Source organism: Scophthalmus maximus, chromosome 15, assembly GCF_022379125.1.
Source record: "Scophthalmus maximus strain ysfricsl-2021 chromosome 15, ASM2237912v1, whole genome shotgun sequence".
NCBI lineage: Eukaryota > Metazoa > Chordata > Actinopteri > Pleuronectiformes > Scophthalmidae > Scophthalmus > Scophthalmus maximus.
Genome location: NC_061529.1, coordinates 2,116,438 through 2,136,501, shown reverse-complemented (window position 1 = coordinate 2,136,501; position 20,064 = coordinate 2,116,438). Strand labels below are relative to the sequence as shown.

The window sequence follows — 20,064 nt, the reverse complement described above, 5'->3', positions numbered from 1 at the left end:
CAGCTGGAGCCCAGCGAGTCGGCCTCCAGCAGCAACCTCTCTCTGGCCAAGCCGAGGCCCAGCAGCGAGCTCAACGGCCAGTCGCCCTCGCACCTCAAGGTGCAGAGGAGCGTCTCGTCCAACCACAAGCAGCGGCGCTACAGTGAACAAGGTGAGGACGACATGAGCGGCTCGGTCGGATGTCTCTCGCTCTCTTCTAATCACATTGGGAATGAATGAATTAGAACTGAATTTGAATGAAAATGGGGCAAGTTAAAAGGTCGGTTTGTCAGCATCGTTCACCGAAATGTTAAGGAAAACTGCAGCATTTATAGTTGAGGTTTCCAGAAATAAGATGGCAAAACGTGTTCAACTGCAGTTTAACAACAAAATATTTGCCTATAAATTATAATTTTCTCAACAACAGTTAGAAAAGAAAGAAAAGTTCCATCTGCTTCCCAAATCTTTCCCAAGAAGTGAAGATTTCCATTTTCTATCACAAACTGTTGCTGAATAATTGCCTGATAAATCATTGAATTAATCATCTCAAGCCACTTTATCAATACATTAAAACATTGTGGAGATATTCTTATTTGAATGAATCTGTCGATCAATGAAGATTATTTTCTCGATTAATCGATCCATAAAATGTCAGAAAATGGTGATAAAGGTTGATCGTGTTTCCCAAAACTCCGAGATGATGTTTTGTTTCGTCCACAAAACAAATATATTCAGTTTACTGTCACAGAGGAGCGAAAAAAAACAGAAAATTTCACATTGAAGAAGCTGAAATCAGAGAATTTTGACTTTTTTTCATAAAAACTACTTAACACTACAAAATAGTTGGCGATAAATTTTGTTGTTGATTACTAATCGATTAACTGTTGCACTCCAGATAGTTTTTTCAGCTGTGAACTAAATCAACCTACTTTCTTTAAAAAATAGCTTCATGTGCTGATGATTCTGTTCTCAGTCCAAATGTAGGTCGTCTCATTTTAGATATAAAGCACTTAGATTAAAAAAATGGCTGCTCAGTATTTTATTCTGCCAGAGGTACAAACAGTAAGTTGCACATCTGTCCCTGTTTTTATATTTCTTCTTCTTCTTCTTCTCCTCTCTGCAGTCGGTCAGAACGTCCCTCCGGGGACGGCTCATCCGAAGAGGAGTCAGACGACCACGGCGGAGAACAGCACGAAGGAGGAAGGCGGCGTCCAGCTCCGTAAGCCCGGCACCCCGGGCAGCCGCGGCGCTCCGCCCGCCAGCCCCCTGCTGGGCAACGCCAACAACCCCAACAAGGCCGACATCCCCGACCGCAGGAAAGGCGCCACCACCGGCCCGAGTGTGAGTCACTGTACACACACAGCTCCTTTCATCTGCAGTTGGAAGATCTCTGAACCATCATCTGTGGCAAATGGGAATTCTTAGAACACAAGACGGATCAAGGTTGTCCCAGATCTTGAAAATTAATTATTTAAAAGACACAAAATACATTTTTTTTTAACGAAATATTCATGTTTTCAGGGGAAGGCAGGAGGACGTCTGTATTTAAATTCTTCATGTGCTTATGCTTCCTGATACCACCTGAGATTTTTAGGTTTCATAAACACTACAATATGTCATGATAAATTTATTCATGAAATTATTATTGACTATGATCTAGCCATAAGACACATAATTTTAATGTCTATTCATCCCGTGTGTGTGTGTGTGTGTGTGTGTGTGTGTGTGTGTGTGTGTGTGTGTGTGTGTGTGTGTGTGTGTGTGTGTGTGTGTGTGTGTGTGTGTGTGTGTGTGTGTGTGTGTGTGTGTGTGTGTGTGTGTGTGTGTGTGTGTGTGTGTGTGTGTCCTTTCAGAGATTCTTTGATGTTTTGTTACATATTTTATCGTCATATGTTCATTTGTTTTTTACATTTTCTGGCATAAATATATCAAACACGTTGTCGGAAACATTGTGTCGTATTTTCACGTCAGGTTTTTCTCTCTCTCTCACTGCAGAACAACCCTGCGTCGGCGGGTATGACCCGGAGGAACACGTACGTCTGCAGCGACAGAAACAACACGGACCGACTCTCCGTCATCCCCAACGGGAAGGAGAACAGGTGAGACGAGGAACGTAGGGAAACGTAAACTCTGTGTCAGCGACCAATTTCAGCCGCCACACACATTAACCTCTGATAGGGAGGGGGGAAAGTACAACAAGGTTTAACTACTTGGTTCTGGATAAATGAGCATGTGTATTTATTAATTTTAATTTCGCATGATCTAAATGTTGTTCTAAAACTTTCTCCATCCGAGACGAAGACAAAAGATCCTCTGAACAGGAATGTGGTCGAAATTCAACACTCAAAACCAAAAATATCAAATTCTAACTGGTTCATATCCCAGATTTTCTCACGTATTTTGTTAAAAGGAAAAAAATCCAGACAGGAATCCCCCAGAAAAAAGATTTCATTTGTCTCGCTCCCTTATTTTATTTCGTTCTTTTCCTTCTTTCTTTATATTTACTTTCCATTTTCTTTCTTATTTTCTATTTCTGCCTGTGTGTTTGTGCTCTGGTTTGGGGGGCGGGGGGTATTTTTCTTTTCCTTTCTTCTTCTCGTCGTGGCATGACCAGCATGACTGAGATGGCTTGTGCCACTAGCCCCTCCTCTGCGTTTGCGGCCGCCGTGTTCGGTGCCTCGTCCAGCTCGGTGCAGCAGCGGTATCAAACCGTTGGCCCTTTGCACGCTTGCCAGGCAGGCTGGGCCACGCTGCCCCACTCCTACTACGATCTGGACTACTGCACACCCAAGTAAGACGACAGGGGCCTCCAACCCCCCCACCACCACCCCGTCTGTCTCCTCTCATGTCTCAGCCCCCGGTCGGCCCCTCGCTAACCTGCACATCCAGCCGGCTTCACACTCTGTAACACCACGACTAAAACCATGGACACTTTTCCTGCAACCAGCCGTAAAGAAAGTGCGTTGTCCATCTTGTTTTGTCTGAAATTTATCTTCATTGGACAAGAGCAGGTAAAACTGACTTCACCTTTAAAGACTGACTCGATTAATTAATAATCAAAATATGTCCCTCGCCTTGTTTTCGTGATCATTTTGGAATAAAGACTCTGTTGGTTCCAAACGCTAGAATAAAACTGAGCTTTGTGCGGAACCACGCCAAAATTCGATTGGGTTCTTTTGTGACCCACCGAGTTTCGTGGAAATGCGTTCAGTAGCTTTTGCATAATTCTGCTGACAAACAAACAACAAACCATGTAAAATGACCCTCATGAGGAAGGTTGATTAATTTATTCGTGAACAAGAGAAAAGTCCCAGAGACAGTTACATATGAATATCCCCATGGAGATATTCGGAGGGCGAAGTTTTACCTGCTCAGCCACTGATAAGTGGAGGCACAAATATAGAAAAAATAAATATCCACACTTTGACAAACTGGGTCTTAAAGTCTGTGTGATACTATTTTTCCATGTCTGCATCATCCCTGACCCACCGTAACCCGGAGGACGTTCCTTCTGCTGCTGCTGCTGCTGCTGCTGCAGGCATTCGCAATAACGAACTCTCCACAGCTCTGCTCCTGATCTCTCTCCTCCATCCTCCGCTGTGAACTTTGACCCTGATCTTCTCCGTGTGGATCTCCTCGACCTGTTGGTCTGCGAACACACTATGGCCGCCCCCCCCCTCTCCCCCCGTGCTGTCCCTTCACCCTCAGACTCTTCACTGATCAGGGACACAACGTCACTCTTGTCTTGTCGTCGTTCAGAGCTTGATGATCCAGGGTGGGAAAATAACTGCAGCTGTCAAAATCATTCAAATTAGTCTTTTCCAAATCATCTCTCACACTTTGTCTGAAATGTTGTTAATTTTTTATTAGAAATGTTTTTCTCTTTTTACCTTACAGCCAATTTCCGCTGCAGGGACAGTGGTCGAAATTTAATCCCTTAATCCGAACGAAAACATTTTAAACCGTTTTCTCCTTTTTTCCACCTCTACATTTCGAATGACATTATTAATTTGCAACACAAATATTAACATAAAGGTTTTTTCATCTGTTATAGTGTCGATGGACAACTGATGAAAACTCTTACTCATTTATTCCGTGGCTTCGGTCGAAAAGCAGCGTTTTAAGACGAAAGGTCACGAGACTGAAATGTTTCACGTTTCTCAGTAAAATGTCTGAATTCATAGCCAGAATTATTTTTTCCAGGCAAACCGTGACAGATCAATCTGAAGTTGTCTCGAACCCTCAGCTGCTGAGATTTACATTTGTCTTTTTTAAATTTAATTTCCTGCCCTGTTGACGTCTTAACATGCCAGATTCATTTATCTTAAACTCATGGCAACATTAGAAACTCATGTAGGAATAACATATTTGGGCCGATCGTTGAAAAGATATGGTGGGAAAATGTGATGGAAGTGTCACAAGGGGATTTTTCCATTGCAGCCGTTTACTTGTGTACCTGCACTGTGGCTCTAGTGCTGCAAAAATGTTCCTTATTTCTAAAAAAAAAAAAATATGAAAAAACTGAACGGATCAGTGGCTTGGATCAGTTTCAAGAGAAATTTAAAAAAGAATGAACCGGTTTTATCCTGAAAACAGAACCTGAGTTAATTTATTGTAGTTTCTCTGACGTCATAACAACATAAGTCAAAACAAAGATGCCAATTTCCTTCTTCGTTTCACTCAAGTTGTAATATGTTTGAAACTCGTACGAAATATTCGTGTGGCGCGAAAGCCAATTAGTGTTGAGGTTCTCACACGGTCACTGACGTCAGTGTACGAAAGAGAAGAGGAGTAGAGCCGATACATGAACGATATATTCTCACAGACGGTATATATATATATATATATATATATATATTTTACGGAGAAAAAAAATTGCTTATTTTCCTAATTCAAGTTATTTATACTTGGTTGTATTTGTTTATTGTAAAGTTTATGGTTTGAACTGTCAAATATCAAGCCTCAATAACATTTCTTAAGGGTCATAAGGGTTCGATAACGTCGTCTTAGGGAAATTTTAGTATCGGCCGATAAATTGGAAAGAAAGGTTAATACCCAATATCGGCATCTGTCTCCAAAGATCCATATTTGTAGGGCTCTAAGAAATATGATTATTATTATTCTTAGTAGTAGAAGTAGAGGCCACTGAAGTACACATCTGCAGTGGAAAAGCCGACAGTCGACCCGTCCTCCCTGAGTTCGAACCCCGATCGGATCCTCACTCCTCCCTCTCTTCTTCTTCCTCCTCTTCCGTCCCACCTCAGCAGCGTCGCCGTGTCGCCCGGCGGCCAGCGGAACCCGGTGGCGTCGACCCACAGCATCACCAACGCCACCACGCCCGACCGCCTCCGCTTCCCCCGGGGCACCGCCAGCCGCAGCACCTTCCACGGGGGCCAGCTGAGGGACCGGCGCACGGCCACGTACAACGGGCCGCCGGCGTCGCCCACCCTCTCCCACGACGCCACGCCTCTCTCCCAGACGCGGAGCCGCGGGACCAGCAACCTCTTCTCCAAGCTCACCTCCAAGCTCACCCGCAGGTAGGCGAGGAGACAACCGCGCTCTTTCTTTTTCTTCAGTCAGTTCTATTAAGCTCAACTTAACTTTCAAGACAAATCATTTATTCTTTGTGTAAATGCTGAGACGCTCCTCAGGTCTGGAAACGAAAAGCAGATAGACTCCAGCTCGGCTCTGCACAGTTTAATCTCCCTTGACTCTGTCTGTTCCAGTTAAAAACCCAATCAGCACACTGCCTTGTGGAGTTAGGATGATTAATTACATGCTTTGGGAAACACTTCACTGTCCTGTACAATGTGATTTACCCTCAAGTCCGAATTGTTTATCCGTCACTGCCTGGTTGCTTGCCAGAGAGAACCCAAGCGCCTCCGAAGGGAGAAATCTCAGATTTACAGTTCTGTGGTTCGAGGGACCGGAACATAACCAGTGCCTGGACCCATAAACACCACGGAGCTTGTACACGGGCTTCAGAAGATCTTATTTATTGTAGAAGGGAGGAAACGCGGCTTGAATGTTTGTTGTTTTTGGTCTAAATCAAAGTAGAAACTGACACGTTTAAGTCTCGTCCACTCAGGTTCACGCTGATCAGTCGTACACAACCTAGTGTATGAAGGAGGAGTCAGTTTATTCAAACGTATTTTAATCTGTTTATTGCTGCTATAGCTCATAAGTAATTAGCATCTTGAGCTCTTTACGACATCTGAGAAAACTAGAATGTGACTCAGTAGAGCTCAAATCTCATACACTCATAGTTACTCAAAAGAAATGTTAATCAGGAAACATTAATTATTCCCTGGGGGAAAAAAAATGGCACAATGTTTAAGAAAGTGTAAGTGTCCGGATGCAAAGAAAAATTCAATGGGTTCTTTACTGCTTACAACCAAACAAATTGACACCAGAAATATGAAGTGAATTTTTCGTGTGATGAGATAAAATACAAAGACCAATGCAAAGACCCGGGTAGACGAGAAATTCGTGTCACTCGTGCCTGGCGATGCGAATGCCGCAACGTTAAATTCCTGTCATTCACTTATATTTGGACTCGAGCTGAAATTTTTGCATGCCACCAAAAGCCGATCAGCATTGATCTTCCAGTTGTGTTTACCTGGCGGCCAAACTCATGCGCGCAGCGCAACGCAAAAATTCCGTGTTTTTGATGAGAACGCAGCATTAGTCTGCATTTTATATATATATATATCAGTTGAACTTTTATTTTTTTTATTGTTATTGTTTATTTTTTTTCTTTGGTTTGGACCAAATGAAAACATTTTTAGCAGCTTTGTTCCATCAGTCGTTTCCATCTGGCTCTAGATTTTCGTGGCATTAGCCACATTATAACTGTACATCTAACCTCAATGGCAATGCCCTGTTATAATTAAAAAACAATATATATATATATATATATATATATATATATATATATATATATATATATATATATATATTTATTAAAACCATCCAAACTTTTTATAACAAACCTAAATTGTCAGGGTTCCACGAGCGGCAGCCAGGCCAGCGACGTCACTCCTGCAATGACTGACCTAAAAATGAGGAATTGAAATCATTTCATTATTCAATGAAAACAAAAATGAATCTTCCCCCTTTTCACTGTTGATGATTCCAATCACCCCATTTTTGTTCACTCACTCCAATTCCTCATGCCTCCTTCCCTCCTCCCCTTCCTCCTCCTCCTCCTCCTTTCACTTCCCCCTTTCACCATTCTCACTGTTTCTTTGTCTGGTTCTGTTGTAGAAACATGTCATTCAGGTTTACCAAAAGGTAGGAGGACTCCTGTTCTGCCTTTTTCGCTCTGTGCCCCCCCAAAAATAACCCCCCCCCCCCAAAACCCCCCCCCCCCCCCCCCCCCCCCCAAATGTCACTGATAAAACTGTGTGTGAAACTCGACAGACGTGTGAGGCTGCTGGCACTGAACTAACACAACGCTTAGCAGAAGAAGAAAAGAAAAAGAAAAAAAGAAACTCTCTGGGTTAATTTACTCACACAGGTTATAATCGGATTAATGTGATCAGATTTGTGACATAATGACATTTTTTCTACCCCAGTTGCACAAATAGACATCATCTAATTCGTCAACGGGGCTGATTGTATTCTTAAAGGAATAGTTCAACATCAGGGCAAATGCAATTTTTTTCAAAAACATTGATGCTGCTCTCAAGTCTGCTTAGAAATTACGATGCCAGGTAGAAAACCTGAAACGGGGCGAAGCAGCCAGACGGATTCTGTTCCGGAGGAAATTAAAATCTAATTTGGAATTGACCTGTCACAACTTGTTTATCTGCTTATTTGCTGCTCTCAGAAAAGAAATAGTCCTGCTCGTAGGCTACATCCATACTAATACTTTTAAAAACACACATCACGTACACTGTCTGTTGTTCAGCTAGAGGAAAACACTACGAGCGAGGAACAGCCACGGTGAGACGTTACTGTGCGTTCACCCCTAACGGGAACGCCAGCAGACAGCCGGGTGACGAGAGCGGTGCGATGCGACATTCACTTTGAACCTACCGAACATGTCACATGTCATCAAGTTGAATCCAGGGTTGTTGTTTTTTGTGACCTCGGCGCTTGTTAACCAACGCGACATCGCGTCACGCGAATATATATTTGAGCTTGAGCAAAAGTAAAAAAAAACAACAACCCTGGATTGAACTAATGACATGTAACACGTTAACTTTTCCTTTTCGAACAGAGCCCGGCTAATTGTTCCCCCTGTTTCTAGTCTTTGTGCTAAGCTAAGCGGCGCCAAGCTGCAGCTTTGCATTAGAACCGCACAGACTCGAGAGTGGTTTCCATATTGCCCCAAAAATATCAAACTGTTCCTTTCGGAGGAATGTGACTCAAAAAAAAAAAAAAAAAAAGAACAAATCCAAGTCAACAAAAACGACAAATAAAACGTTAAACGTCAGTCGGGTTAGAACTGGTGTTTCTGTGTGGGTGAATGTACTCTCTGTGGGTGGTCTGATTGGGAGAGAGGACCGGCCTCCTCGATCAATCAGTCGATTAACCAGCAGCAGCAGCAGCAACAACAACAACAACAACAACAACAACAACAACAAAGCAGCTTGCCACTAATCAATCGCCAGCGCATGCATGATGTCGCTTCTCTACAGCCGCCATCGACCGTGGCTTGTTTCCTCTCAGCGACTGAAACAGTCTCTCTGCTGTCGAAACTGCACTTTTTGGACGGAGCTTCGAAACATTGTTCTGCTGCATTATTCACCTTTAAACAGATATTTATTATTTATTATTATTTACTCAGAAGGGGATTTCTCATGGCCGTCGAATGGGGAAGAAACATTTTCCCGTTTCGCGCAGTGAAGAGGAGAAAAAGAGCAAATATAAAAGCACATTTGTGCAGTTTTGTAAATACAACCTTTGTGTAGATTGTCGTGTTTGTGTAGAAATTGGTTAATTTATCCCAATGATGTTAAATGTTTTGCATATATTCAACAGTCATAGTCAACTTGAGTTTTAGAGTATCGACCGGTCGATGCTTTTCGTCCTGTCATCGTTGTGTTTTGGGACACGTTGGAGTTCTTCAGAGGATTGGAAGAATCATTTTTAGAATTTTTTTAACTTTAGTTTTCAATTCAACTCTCATCGAAAAGCGTCGCGGCTGCACCATATATCTTTCCTACATCGTGTGTCGGTGGATGATTCCTCTTCATCGGAACAGTCGTGTGAGTTATAAATCACCAGGGCAACGATAACATTGTTATCTCTACAAATACATTGAAACAGAACATTTACAAGAACTCCAAATAAGTAAATCTGATCTTTGGAGGTTGAATCTTGATTCTTCAATGCGAAGCAGCCAACTCTAACGTATTGGCCCCTAATATCCGTTGATATGTTATTAAACTGATATCTATTGGATATTTTTGGGGGCCGATACCGATATTGATGACAAAAAAAATTCCCAATACTGTTATATTGGATGTACATATTTTTTTAAAAGAAAGATTAAGAAATGCAATTGAGGCTTCGTATTTTAAGTAAGTATAAACTTTATTAAAAATAACTGAATGAAATCACAAATTCATCCAAATATATAGAACCAGAATTAATTTTTTTTAGTGTGTGAAGTCTTTCATGTTCTTTATTTTAACAAGACGAGTGTGAACGTGTGGCGCGCCTTCAATAATATATTTTTTTCTTCCGAAATCAGAGTTTGGTAAAGGGTTCGGAGTTCATCTTTAAATCTGGATCGTCTCATATTTCGGCCAATAACGTGATTTAAAAGACGTTGTTAAACATTTATCACGTTAGCATTGGTGGTTTCATGTTGGTGAATGAAGGAGCCGAAACTCATCAGTCTCCAGGACACGACACTGAAATAAAACTTTACTTGAAGTTGAACCGGTTTCTGAAACTTGATTGATCATTAGTGAACGAGCCAGTTACAGTATCAGCTGTGGCCTCAGAACAGTGGGAGGGGCTTCTTGACCCTCGTCTCCAGGCTCAGCAGCGCCCTCTGGTGGCCGATATGTAAACCTCTTTTTTTATTTTTCCTTTGCCAGCGTCTTCATCATCTTCCAGAGTCTTTATCACCATCGTCTCATCTCACTCTCATCACCGCACTTCGTTTTGTGTTTGTCCCCATTTCTACGGAGCCAAACGTGAAAGTGAACACATCAATAAATAATATTGTAGGTCACATTAATAGAATGGAGTGGAAAAAGAAATATGAAGCTTTATATTTTTCCTTCAGTCATCAGTGCTTGTCCCTCTCAACATAAATAAGAATAACGGGAAATGTATAAAGTATTTCATTCTTCTGTTAAATTTGCTCATCATATTTTTAAATACATTTTTCTGAACTTGTCCGGAAAACAGTTTTCATTATCGATTAATTTGGTGATTATTATCTCAGTTATTTATTCTTATCTTTTTGGGGGGGCGGCCCAAGCAACGTCTCATATCAGACTAATAATTTTGTCTGACCAATGACTCAAAACCCCAAAACATTCCGTTTGCAGTGAATCAAAATTGGGGGAAAATGCAGTAAATTAATTATCATAATTACCCTTGATTATTTTCTGTCAGTCAACTAACAGATTAATCAACGTAAGCGTTTTTAGCTGGATTTGCAATTTCTTATTATCGAACACACAAGGTAAATTGAGACGGGGTTTATAAATGAAGTGATAAATGTCATACGGAACAGGTTTAATTCATTTTATGAATCGATGTTTGGTAGAGGAAAAATCAAAAGCAATTTAAGAGCTGCAAAGACGAGGTAATGAATGATTCATTCACTGAAATTTAATCTGATGCTATTTTCATAATTGATTTATCAATTGAATCATCAATCAAGCAAAAATTTCAAAAAAAATCTTCTTGTTAAAGCTTTTTAAAGATGACGATCTGATGCTTTTCTGTGTCAATTCTGATTGTCCATAAATGCTGAAATAATATATATATTTAGTGTTTTAAAAAAAACAGACAGTTTCAGATTCGATTAATTCAGAAAATAAATCAGCAGAATTATTGCGGTTGTTGCTTTTGATCCTGACGAAATTGTTTTCAACAATAACATCGTGGATTCACCAAACAAAATCTTGGTGGTGCCCAGAGGTTGAATCCTCACGACTTCCCCGATTCTGACTTTTCCTAGATGTTCACATTTTTATTTATTTCTTATAATATTTTATTGTAATATTGTAGTATTGTAATAACTTTACTTCACATCTAGCGCCATCTTCAGGTCAACCTTTAACCCACCGATCGAGGTTTAGAAGAAAAAACTATTAAAAGCTTCATTTTTGTCTTTAATGCTCCCTTTCGATTAGTTCACTCGCAATATTATTTATTGAATGTTTTCAGTTGTACTTTTTGACTTTTTCGATCCTCCGTATATGTTTCTGTCATTGAGTTTTAAATACGTGTTCCTCCTCTCAGGACGTTTTAGGTTCAGTCACCTCACCACCTTCACTCCTCTCCTCACAGTGTGTGTTCTTGTCTTCCTAACCTTCCTGTGTCCTTTAACCTTTGACCTCTTGCTGCTCTTCCTCTCCTGCCTGTAGGGTCAGTATTGACCCGGCCAAACGGCAGATGGCCAAAACAGGGCCTGCCGTCCCCTCTACCCAGGGAGGAAAGAGCCTTAGTAAGTCTTCTGTCCTCCTCCGGTCTCTTATCAGCCTCTTCCTTTCCCTCCTCCTCGTCATCCTTCCATGTTTTTCCTTTGGCCTGTCGTCATGTCACACATTTGAAAAAGTATTCTTTCCCTCTTCCTTTGGTTCTTTTTCTTCTCTTGCCATGTGTCCATTGAGAAAAGTCTCCTCAGATCCACGTTTTTTCTTTTCAGATTCAGGAGCGGAAGATATAGAGAGTTGTAGGAAGATGAAGATCTAGAGTAAGGAAGTGTCAGTCACGTGGAGGGAACTCTTCCTCCCCCCTCCCCCTCCCCCTCCCCCTCCCCGTCTTGCTCCCCTCGGTCTTGTGATTCTTCGCGGCGCCTCTGCCCGACCCACCAGGACACCTGCTGTCAGTCGGTCCCGTCTGTCCACTCGTCCTCTTGTTCGTCAGGAGTTCGGAGTCACTTCCTCCTCCTCCTCCTCCTCCTCCACTCGTCCTGTTTTTTTGTTTGTTTTTCTGTTTTTCTCCGTCACGTCAGAGGAGCGCGGAGCTGATCAGCTCGTTAGCTTTGTGTCTCTGTCGCTCAGACAATTTCCGTGTGTGAAGTGAGTCGGGGGCTGATTCAAGACTCTGAGATGCTGATCAGTTTAGTTTATTTTATTTTCTTATCGAGAGATATGGCATGAGGCAACAAAAATAGCACAGTTATCATCATTGTGCATTGAAGTGCTTGTAAAACAGTCCAGCTGGGGTTTTTCTTACTGAAATCTCTACGTATAAACTTTTACATACATACGAACAAACAAAAAGGACGATTCAAGTTTTTGTTATGGGGAAAAAGTCAAAGATCGAAAATTAAAATATGTAAATATATATATATATATAAATATATATATAAATGAGTCCCCAGTGCAGCACCGTGATCTGAGTCCATTCAAACAGTTTCTTTGTGCCGTTCATCGTCCGTGTGAAGCGTCAGTCGAGAACATGTCGCTGCTGTTTCCTTTTCCTCTTCGCTGCCGTCGGCTTCAGTTCCATCGTCACTGTCGCCGCTTGTGTCTCTGTCTCGTGACTCTTCACCGATCGGTGGAAGTGAAAACCTTCCACGTCTCTGCATTGATCTTTCTTCCTGTTCTGTCCTGCGGTTGGTGGCTCGTCGTCGCCGTCGTCGTCGCTTCACCTCTCCTCTTTATTACACGTCACACATTCTCTTTTTTTTTTCCTTTTTTTCTTTTGATTCACTGAAGTTGATCTGAAATGACTTGTCGTGCACAATCCACATCTTCTTTTTTGTTTTTTGTGTCTCTCTTCTGTTTTTGCCTCCTCCTCCCGTCCGATCTGCTCGCGCTCCTCAGAGTCTCAACCGAGTTTGAGAGAAACGGGAGACTTGAGGGCTCAAGGTGAGGTTACCTGTCCCCGCCCCCTCCTCCTCCTCTCCCCGCCCCCAACATGTCAGTCCACCTTTAATCAAATGTAGGCTTCAGTTTGTCCTCCTGTGCAGCATCGAACCCCTTCCCCCACCTCCTTTGCATAGGAACCTTTATATCTGCTTTGTTTCTCCTGGGATGTTCGAATCTTTTCCGACAATTTTGGGAACTTGTTTGACGTAATTGAGCTTTGCCTTTTGAGTGTTGTGCCTGGAGGGTTTTTCTTCTTTTTTTTGCGTTTGCATGACACTCTACTTGAGTGCTGCTCTGTTCGCATGGCATGTTCGTATTCTTGTCACCCTGAGAAATGCCCCTAACCCCCCTCCTCCCTTAAAAAACCTGCTCTGTACATTACAGTCACGAGTTTTAGGGCCACATTGAGGAAGGAAAAAAAAGTGAGACTTCGAGAATAAAGTCATAATATTAGGAGAATAAAGTCGTGATCTTTTTTAATAGAATTACAAAAAAAAATGTATATTATATCACGGAAATAAAAAGCAACCCAGGAAACAGTCGTTAAGACGTTAATGTCACATTATCACTGTTAAACGTTTATTAAACGCTTTGTAATTACTTTTTTTCTCGTACGATTTCGACTTTATTCTCATAATATTATGACCTTTTTTGTAACATTTACAACTTTATTCTTGTGACTTTAGGACTTTATTCTCGTAGCATTACGACTTTGTTTTAATCACTTTACAACTTTATTTTCGTACCAGTTTGACTTTATTCTCATAATATTATGACTTTTTTTTCTAACTTTACGACATCATTCTCATAAATTAACAACTTTATTCTGGTAATCTTATGATTTTTTTGTAATGTTACGACTTTATTCTCATATTATGACTTTTTTTTCTAATATTACGACTTTATTCTCGTAAATTTACAACATTATTCTCGTCAAAATTTCGATTACATTCTCAAAGACTCTCACTCTTTCTCTCAATGTGGCCCTAATACTCTTGATAGACAAAAAGATGTAGAGATCAAACTGCGACGCTAAAACCCTTTTTTCGCCCCCTCTCCCCGACAGTCGCCATGTACCTGGGGATCAAAAAGGGGAAAATAAAGACGGTAAGCCCCGCTCCCTCCGATTCACTTGGAGTATGAGGACCACCAGCTCCATGGAGCCTTGCGACATCATGCGGGAGATTCGCAAGGTGCTCGACGCCAACAACTGCGACTACGAGCAGCAAGAGAGTTTCCTGCTCCTTTGCGTCCACGGCGACGGGCACGCCGAGAACCTGGTGCAGTGGGAGATGGAGGTGTGCAAGCTGCCGCGCCTCTCGCTCAACGGCGTCCGGTTCAAGCGGATATCCGGCTCATCCATCGCTTTCAAGAACATTGCTTCCAAAGTTGCCAACGAGTTAAAGCTATGAACAAAGGGGGTTTAAAAAAGTATACATATATATATCTAGAAGTATTTAAGCTGTACAATCATCCGAGTAGCAGTTTCCAAATGTCCCCCCCCCCTTTTATAAAAATACAAAATACAGATGTATGTATTGAATATTATAATGTATAGTTTAAGGCTTTTTTGGCAATAATCACTGAACTTACCTACTAATATCTCCAGTCTGTTCTGGCCACACGGGGGCGACATTAATGAGTTGAATATGATTTTGTCATGCTGTGAATGTGGACAAAAAAAGCATTTCTAGTCTTATTTATTTAATCTTTTTTTTTTTCTCTCGCTCTCTCTCTCTCCTGGAAAAAGAAAAAATTTGACGTAGCATTTTGTTTTCAGTGTAAATAATGTATCTTTACTTTCACGACGGCTTCACTGCAATACTCATTATGTTTTTGTTTTTTTCTCGTTTTTTTTTCTTTTTGTATTTGGTTCAAAAGGTGAGAGATGATGGGGAGAGTCCGTGTAAACGCCCACATGGTTCAGGGTCACTCATGTCTCGATTAAAGTGTCTGTCAACCTGAACGTCCCGTCTCACGCTGGTCATTTGTGTCCGGACACGGTTGAGATGAAAATATAAAAGAAAAATTCAAAGATGAGTGATTTTTTTTATTTTATTTTTGAAAATTACAAACAAGTCATTTTACAAATTATTAAAAAAAAATGGACTGGTGAACATAAAAAAGCCGTCTATGGATATGGGCCTGCTCGTTATGAAAACACAAATGTGTATCAGCGTATTACATATATGTTCTTTACATGTTGTAAATACTGAACTGCTAAACTAAAAGGAAATATGTTTCACTAAATAGTTGTGTAGTTTGTTTTGTAAACGTGTTTCTCGCTCTGTCGTGTCTCTTACGCCAACAAAAAAAAAATCCTGGATCAAAGTACACATTTATTTTTAAAGCTACAGTGTGTTAATGTTCAGAAGTAACAGAAATTTGAATATATCGTCCATAACCATGTGTTCATACATGTGTAACCGCCTGCAACAAAGAACCGATGTTCATCAGAGTTCCGTTGGTGGACCTGACTTCCACGTTGAGTACGGTGGCCCAAAATGGGGGCTCAAGTTGGCTGCGATTTGCAGACTCACCACCAGATGCCGCCAAATATGACACGCTGTAGCTTTAAGGAAACTAATGCAGTCGTCACCTGGATACACGTTTGACTTTAGCACAATGAATCACGAGCGTGTCGAATCAGGAGCAAGTGGATCTACAGCCACGTCCAGTTGTTCCTGATCCAACACCCTTGTGGACGACTATGACCTGGATGAACAGGAAATCTGCACAGACGGCAGGTTTTTAGGAAAATATATCTATTTTTTAATCTGCTTACTCAAAGGAGATTATTTTAGCGCCACCATTGTGTTTTTCACTACAGATCAACAAGAACTTAACCTCACACCAAACAGTGGTCAGGTGGTTTTGGTTCAACTGTGCAGAATAAATATTAAACCAAAAGGTAAAAACGTTACTCGAGCAACAGAGACAACAGATAAAAACACGGCATCCCACAATTCCCATAATGCAACTCTGTAGCATCCAGTAGGGTTTCTGTTGGACTGTTAAAAAATAAAGTATTACCCCTTTAAGGCAGTTTACCGTGCGCTCTATTATAGTTGTAGAAATTGTAGGTTTATCACACTGTATTTATAAAATGGACCTAGTCACCTGGTAAACCTGTATTCTCTGGAATCACCAGCAGAGGGCGTCATCACTGGTTCTTTCTATAGAAGTCTATGAGAACGTGTCAAATAGACGATAAAGCGCTTTGTGTTGGGGGCGTGTACATAGGGTGACTGACAGCTGGTACAGTCCAATCCATGCAGGTCACAGGTGGACATGTGGCCCCGCTCCTGATTTGGCGCTGGAAAAGACACCTCTTCCAAACAGCAGCTCACAAACCAACGAGTCAAATACTAATTTGATCATTTACATAAGTCTGTCCCCATGATTGAACAAACTTTTACCGGACACCTGTACAGAACAAATGGTCTCTTCAGGTCTTGTACGTCCAGATGCACATAGCTGGTAACTGTTTAACTAATTTCATGAAGGTGGTTTAAAGACTTCTTCATGTCATGAATCTAAAAATGTCTTTGTCATGAATTACATCAGTGGGGAATCTCAATCCAGGGATCACAGCAGTGAAACTTCAAACAGAACTTCTTTATTTTTCCTTTGTCAGATCCATTCGCACGTTACAGGAAACATTTTCATTTTTAAATACACAAACAAATCCAGGCTGCGTAATACAGAGTCAAACATTCATTCAGACGAGGGGGGGGCCGGGAGGAAGGTGGAGGAGGGGTTGAGGTGGATCGGGGCGGCTTCTTTTTACTTCTGGGCGGGGATCAGGTCGTCGATGGACTGGCCCTTCTCCAGCTTCTTCTCCATCTCGATCAGCAGCTTGATTCCGTCCACCATCATCTGCACCAGCTCCACCTCGGAGAAGCCCAGTCGGTCGGCGTTGGAGATGTCGAACACTCCGCCCACGGCGGCCGTGTCCACGCCACCTGACGGGAACGAAGAAAGAAAAAAAAAAAAAAACACATGAACATTCGTCCTGACATGTTGGGGGGGGGAGGAGATCTAGTGAATCTTAAACGTGGACGTGACGAACGAGAGGTGTGCAGGTTCTCGTACCGGTTCCGCGCTTCTGGAGCCTCAGCCTCTTGAGGACGTCCTCGAACTTGGCGTGTTTGCTCATGTTGGGCAGCTTCACGTGGACGCCGGCGCGCAGGCCGGTGCCCAGGTTGGACGGGCAGGTGAGGACGTAGCCCAGGTGCTCGTTCCACATGAAGGCGTGGCCCCTCTCCTTGAACAGGGTCTCAATCTGAAACGATACAGAGAACCGTTATTAACACACAACCCTTTCAGTCCCGACCGATTCGATGACGCCGACGCGGATCCTGTTTCCCACGAACCTTGGTGAGTCCGGTGCAGAAGCGGTTGAACACTTCCTTCATGTTTCCTCCCTTCTGCATGGAGATGACGCGCAGGTGGTCCTCCTCGTTCACCCACACCAGGAAGGTCTTGTTGTCGTTGTGCCTACAGATTTAAAGAGAAGTAGAATTTCAGTTTCCTTCACGAACCGGCTGCACCGACAGAGAAAGACTCGACGCAGGACGGGCGCCCCACCAGATGCCCCTGGCGTCGGGCCAGTCGCGGCCCATCCCGGAGGCCAGCAGCAGGGGGGACACGGGCTTGTCAAACAGGAAGTGGTCGTCGATGAGCTGCTGCTGCTCGGCGTCCGTCATGTTCTTCAGGGCGTAGTACTTCCCGTTCAGGTCGCCGCTCAGGGAGGCCAGAGCTGCAGAGGAGGGGGGGAAAAAACGTTAATATCACGCACGGCGGAGGGGTTTTCGGCAAATCGGGAAAAATTCTGGTTTCTGTCAAAGAAGATTTTCTACGGCGTCACAGGTTCAAAGAAAAAGTATTAACCAAGTGATTAGTCACAATAGCAACCGAAAGATGAATCAATAATCGGAGCTGTTTGTTCGTTGCAGCATCTGCGTCCAATTCACCTTTACCTCTCTCATTCCCTCTGCGGCCACTAGAGGGCGCCCACTGCCTCACAAATGACTACGTGTTCATCACTGTCTCAGGTCACACACACACACAAGCACAATTGGTTCTTTTACGTAACAGAACGATTCGGCTGCACGCCGTCTGTCTGTGCGATGCCTCGCGGCGTCGGCAGCAAAGCACCCGACGCGTCAGTGACCGCCGGCCGGTCGGTCGGTCGGTTACCTTCGATGGAGAGCTTCTCCACGGCGCGCCGCTCCCCCCGGCTGCAGTGCGGCGGCAGGCAGAAGCCGCGGACGCTGCGTCCCGTTCGCACGCGGGAGCTCAGGACGTAGTTGGGGTCGAGGTCGTCGCCGCCCTTGAGAAGAGGAGGATGAAGGAGAGCGGGGTTTAGTTTCTGCGTTGCACCGGGCCAACAGGGTTCACTTACGTCGGAGAGAGAGAGAGCGAGAGATGCGGTTACCTTCAGGTTGTCCGGGTTCAGGTCGGTCTTGTGCTTGTCGGAGGGCTTGTATCCGCCATGTCTGTCCTCGATCACGGGGTCCAGCAGCTCCTTGAACACCTCGTACGTCTCCTCGTCGCCGGCGACGCAGCCCACCGTCATGATGAAGGGGTGGCCTGCACACAAACAGAGGTCAACGGGGTCACACGGGAGACCGACACAGACACGGGCGTCATCAGGCCTCAGGACGGAGCCAGTTCTGACTGTACCGGGTTTGTAAGCCCCCCGTCTTTAACCCCAGCTTCTCGTACATGTCTGGGGGTTTAAGACTCGTCCTCAGGCTCTTCATACACTCGAGTCACCAGGCTACATCTGACTCGTGTGAACGGGTTAAACCTGAGCCTCCCTTGGGGGGGGGGGGGGGGGGGGGGGGCGGCAGGCCCACACCGCTCAGCCCCTGCAGCCTGACAGATTAGAAACTGTTACAGGACATAAAACACCAGAGCAGCAGCCGTGGATTATCAGCTGCCCTGCCGCAGTTATGTAACTCCCTCTGGTAAGCTTGGACCATTTTCTATAAAAGCTGCAGGGTTTTTTTTCAAAATGGAGGATGACACTTTATGACATGTCTTGTCGGTTTATCCCTTCCACAAGGTCACGGGAGGGGGGGGTGTCGGAACAGATGGTTGGAGGTCGGGTGGGTTGTTTTTTCCCCCTCTATTGTTTTTTTACCTGGGTTATCAATCCCCGTCTGGATGACGTCATCCAGGGTGAACCCGCTGGGGGTCTGCTTGCTCCGCAGCCCCTCGTACATGGCGGGGGTCAGCACCTTGGCCATGTGGTTGTTGTGCTTGCTGAGGTCCGGGTACTCCTGCTCCGAGGTGAACTTCAGCTTCATCTCGTTGTGCGTGTTCCCGAACGGCATGGCTGCTCCCTGCGGAGGGATGGAGGAGGAGAGGAGGAGGAGGGGGAGGGCACCGTGAACACCCGCAGCTCCAGCATCACATCATTCAGACATTTGTTTTTCACGGATGATCACCTTTTGCACAAATGACTATTCTATAAATAAATACACGCGTGTAATATTCTCATTGTGTTTGAAACAGGTGCAGAACATGTTGACATTGTCTAAACGCATCGCACCGCATCGCTCCACATCATCTCCATTGTTCTCGTGAATCCCCCTGCAGGCAGGAGCGGACACATTCACAAGGCCACGGATTCATCACGTCTCCACCGCGCTGCTGGAATTTAATCGCTCAAAAAAACGAAACAGAAAAAAAACCCAGAATATATTCCGTTTGTTAAGTTTTTTTTTTGTTGTTGTTGCCGGAAATGGAGATTACAAACGTGATTCCTACCTGTTGTTTTCTGATTTGTGGATTACTACAACTACCAGGTGTCGAGACAAAGATCCCTATTTTCCCGTCCTCGCAGCTCTGACGACACTCACACTCTCACACACTCTGCAGCTCCGCGGTGCGTCCGCCGACCGGAGACCAGCATTTATACGCAGCGCATCTCGCCTCCCATTGGTCGGTTATTTGTGGTCCATTCATTCCATTGGACGCGGCTGATTCGCCACCGGTAGCAGTGACTATCTCTCTCTCTCTCTCTCATTAATATTCACACTCTGTACTATTATTTTATTTT

The 20,064-nt window shown here is 43.6% G+C and overlaps 2 protein-coding genes across 25 annotated transcripts in view; one reads left to right on the top strand and one right to left on the bottom strand.

Moving 5' to 3' along the window:
- mark3a (MAP/microtubule affinity-regulating kinase 3a) overlaps window positions 1–14,958 on the top strand; it is a 45,182-nt gene extending 30,224 nt beyond the window's left edge. For 4 of the 23 annotated variants that reach the window (XM_035610394.2, XM_035610392.2, XM_047327325.1 and 1 more), the window contains exons 12-18: window positions 4–151; window positions 1,103–1,320; window positions 1,975–2,078; window positions 5,244–5,516; window positions 7,246–7,272; window positions 12,948–12,992; window positions 14,059–14,958. In XM_035610394.2, coding sequence (XP_035466287.1) covers window positions 4–151; window positions 1,103–1,320; window positions 1,975–2,078; window positions 5,244–5,516; window positions 7,246–7,272; window positions 12,948–12,992; window positions 14,059–14,404 — 1,161 coding nt within the window. In that variant the 3' untranslated portion in view covers window positions 14,405–14,958. Of the gene's footprint in view, window positions 1–3; window positions 152–1,102; window positions 1,321–1,974; window positions 2,079–5,243; window positions 5,517–7,245; window positions 7,273–11,540; window positions 11,621–11,821; window positions 11,870–12,947; window positions 12,993–14,058 lie in introns of all 23 variants that reach the window. The other 19 variants (XM_035610397.2, XM_035610395.2, XM_047327326.1 and 16 more) reach the window with 14 other exon arrangements.
- A 1,631-nt stretch (window positions 14,959–16,589) lies between these two features.
- On the bottom strand, window positions 16,590–19,909 carry ckba (creatine kinase, brain a). Of its 2 annotated transcripts, XM_035610418.1 has the most exons (8): window positions 19,773–19,909; window positions 19,144–19,345; window positions 18,433–18,587; window positions 18,195–18,327; window positions 17,583–17,754; window positions 17,369–17,492; window positions 17,088–17,277; window positions 16,590–16,957 (listed from the first exon to the last, which is right to left on the bottom strand). In XM_035610418.1, the coding sequence occupies exons 2-8, from the start codon at window positions 19,334–19,336 to the stop codon at window positions 16,779–16,781; spliced, it is 1,146 nt and encodes a 381-aa protein (XP_035466311.1). In that variant the 5' UTR covers window positions 19,337–19,345; window positions 19,773–19,909; the 3' UTR covers window positions 16,590–16,778. The 2 variants fall into 2 exon arrangements, with proteins under 2 accessions (XP_035466311.1, XP_035466310.1); XM_035610417.1 differs by having other exon boundaries at window positions 18,195–18,587.
- Between the last annotated feature and the right edge of the window lie 155 nt (window positions 19,910–20,064).

Bases quoted from the DNA above. Each gene is read 5' to 3' on its own strand.
- ckba (XM_035610417.1), bottom strand. From the start codon at position 19,336: ATGCCGTTCGGGAACACGCACAACGAGATGAAGCTGAAGTTCACCTCG. The intron at 18,588-19,143 runs GTAAAAAAACAA...GTTTGTGTGCAG, and splicing joins GACGGGGATTGATAACCCAG to GCCACCCCTTCATCATGACG. The intron at 17,755-18,194 runs GTAACCGACCGA...CCTCCTCTGCAG, and splicing joins GGAGAAGCTCTCCATCGAAG to CTCTGGCCTCCCTGAGCGGC.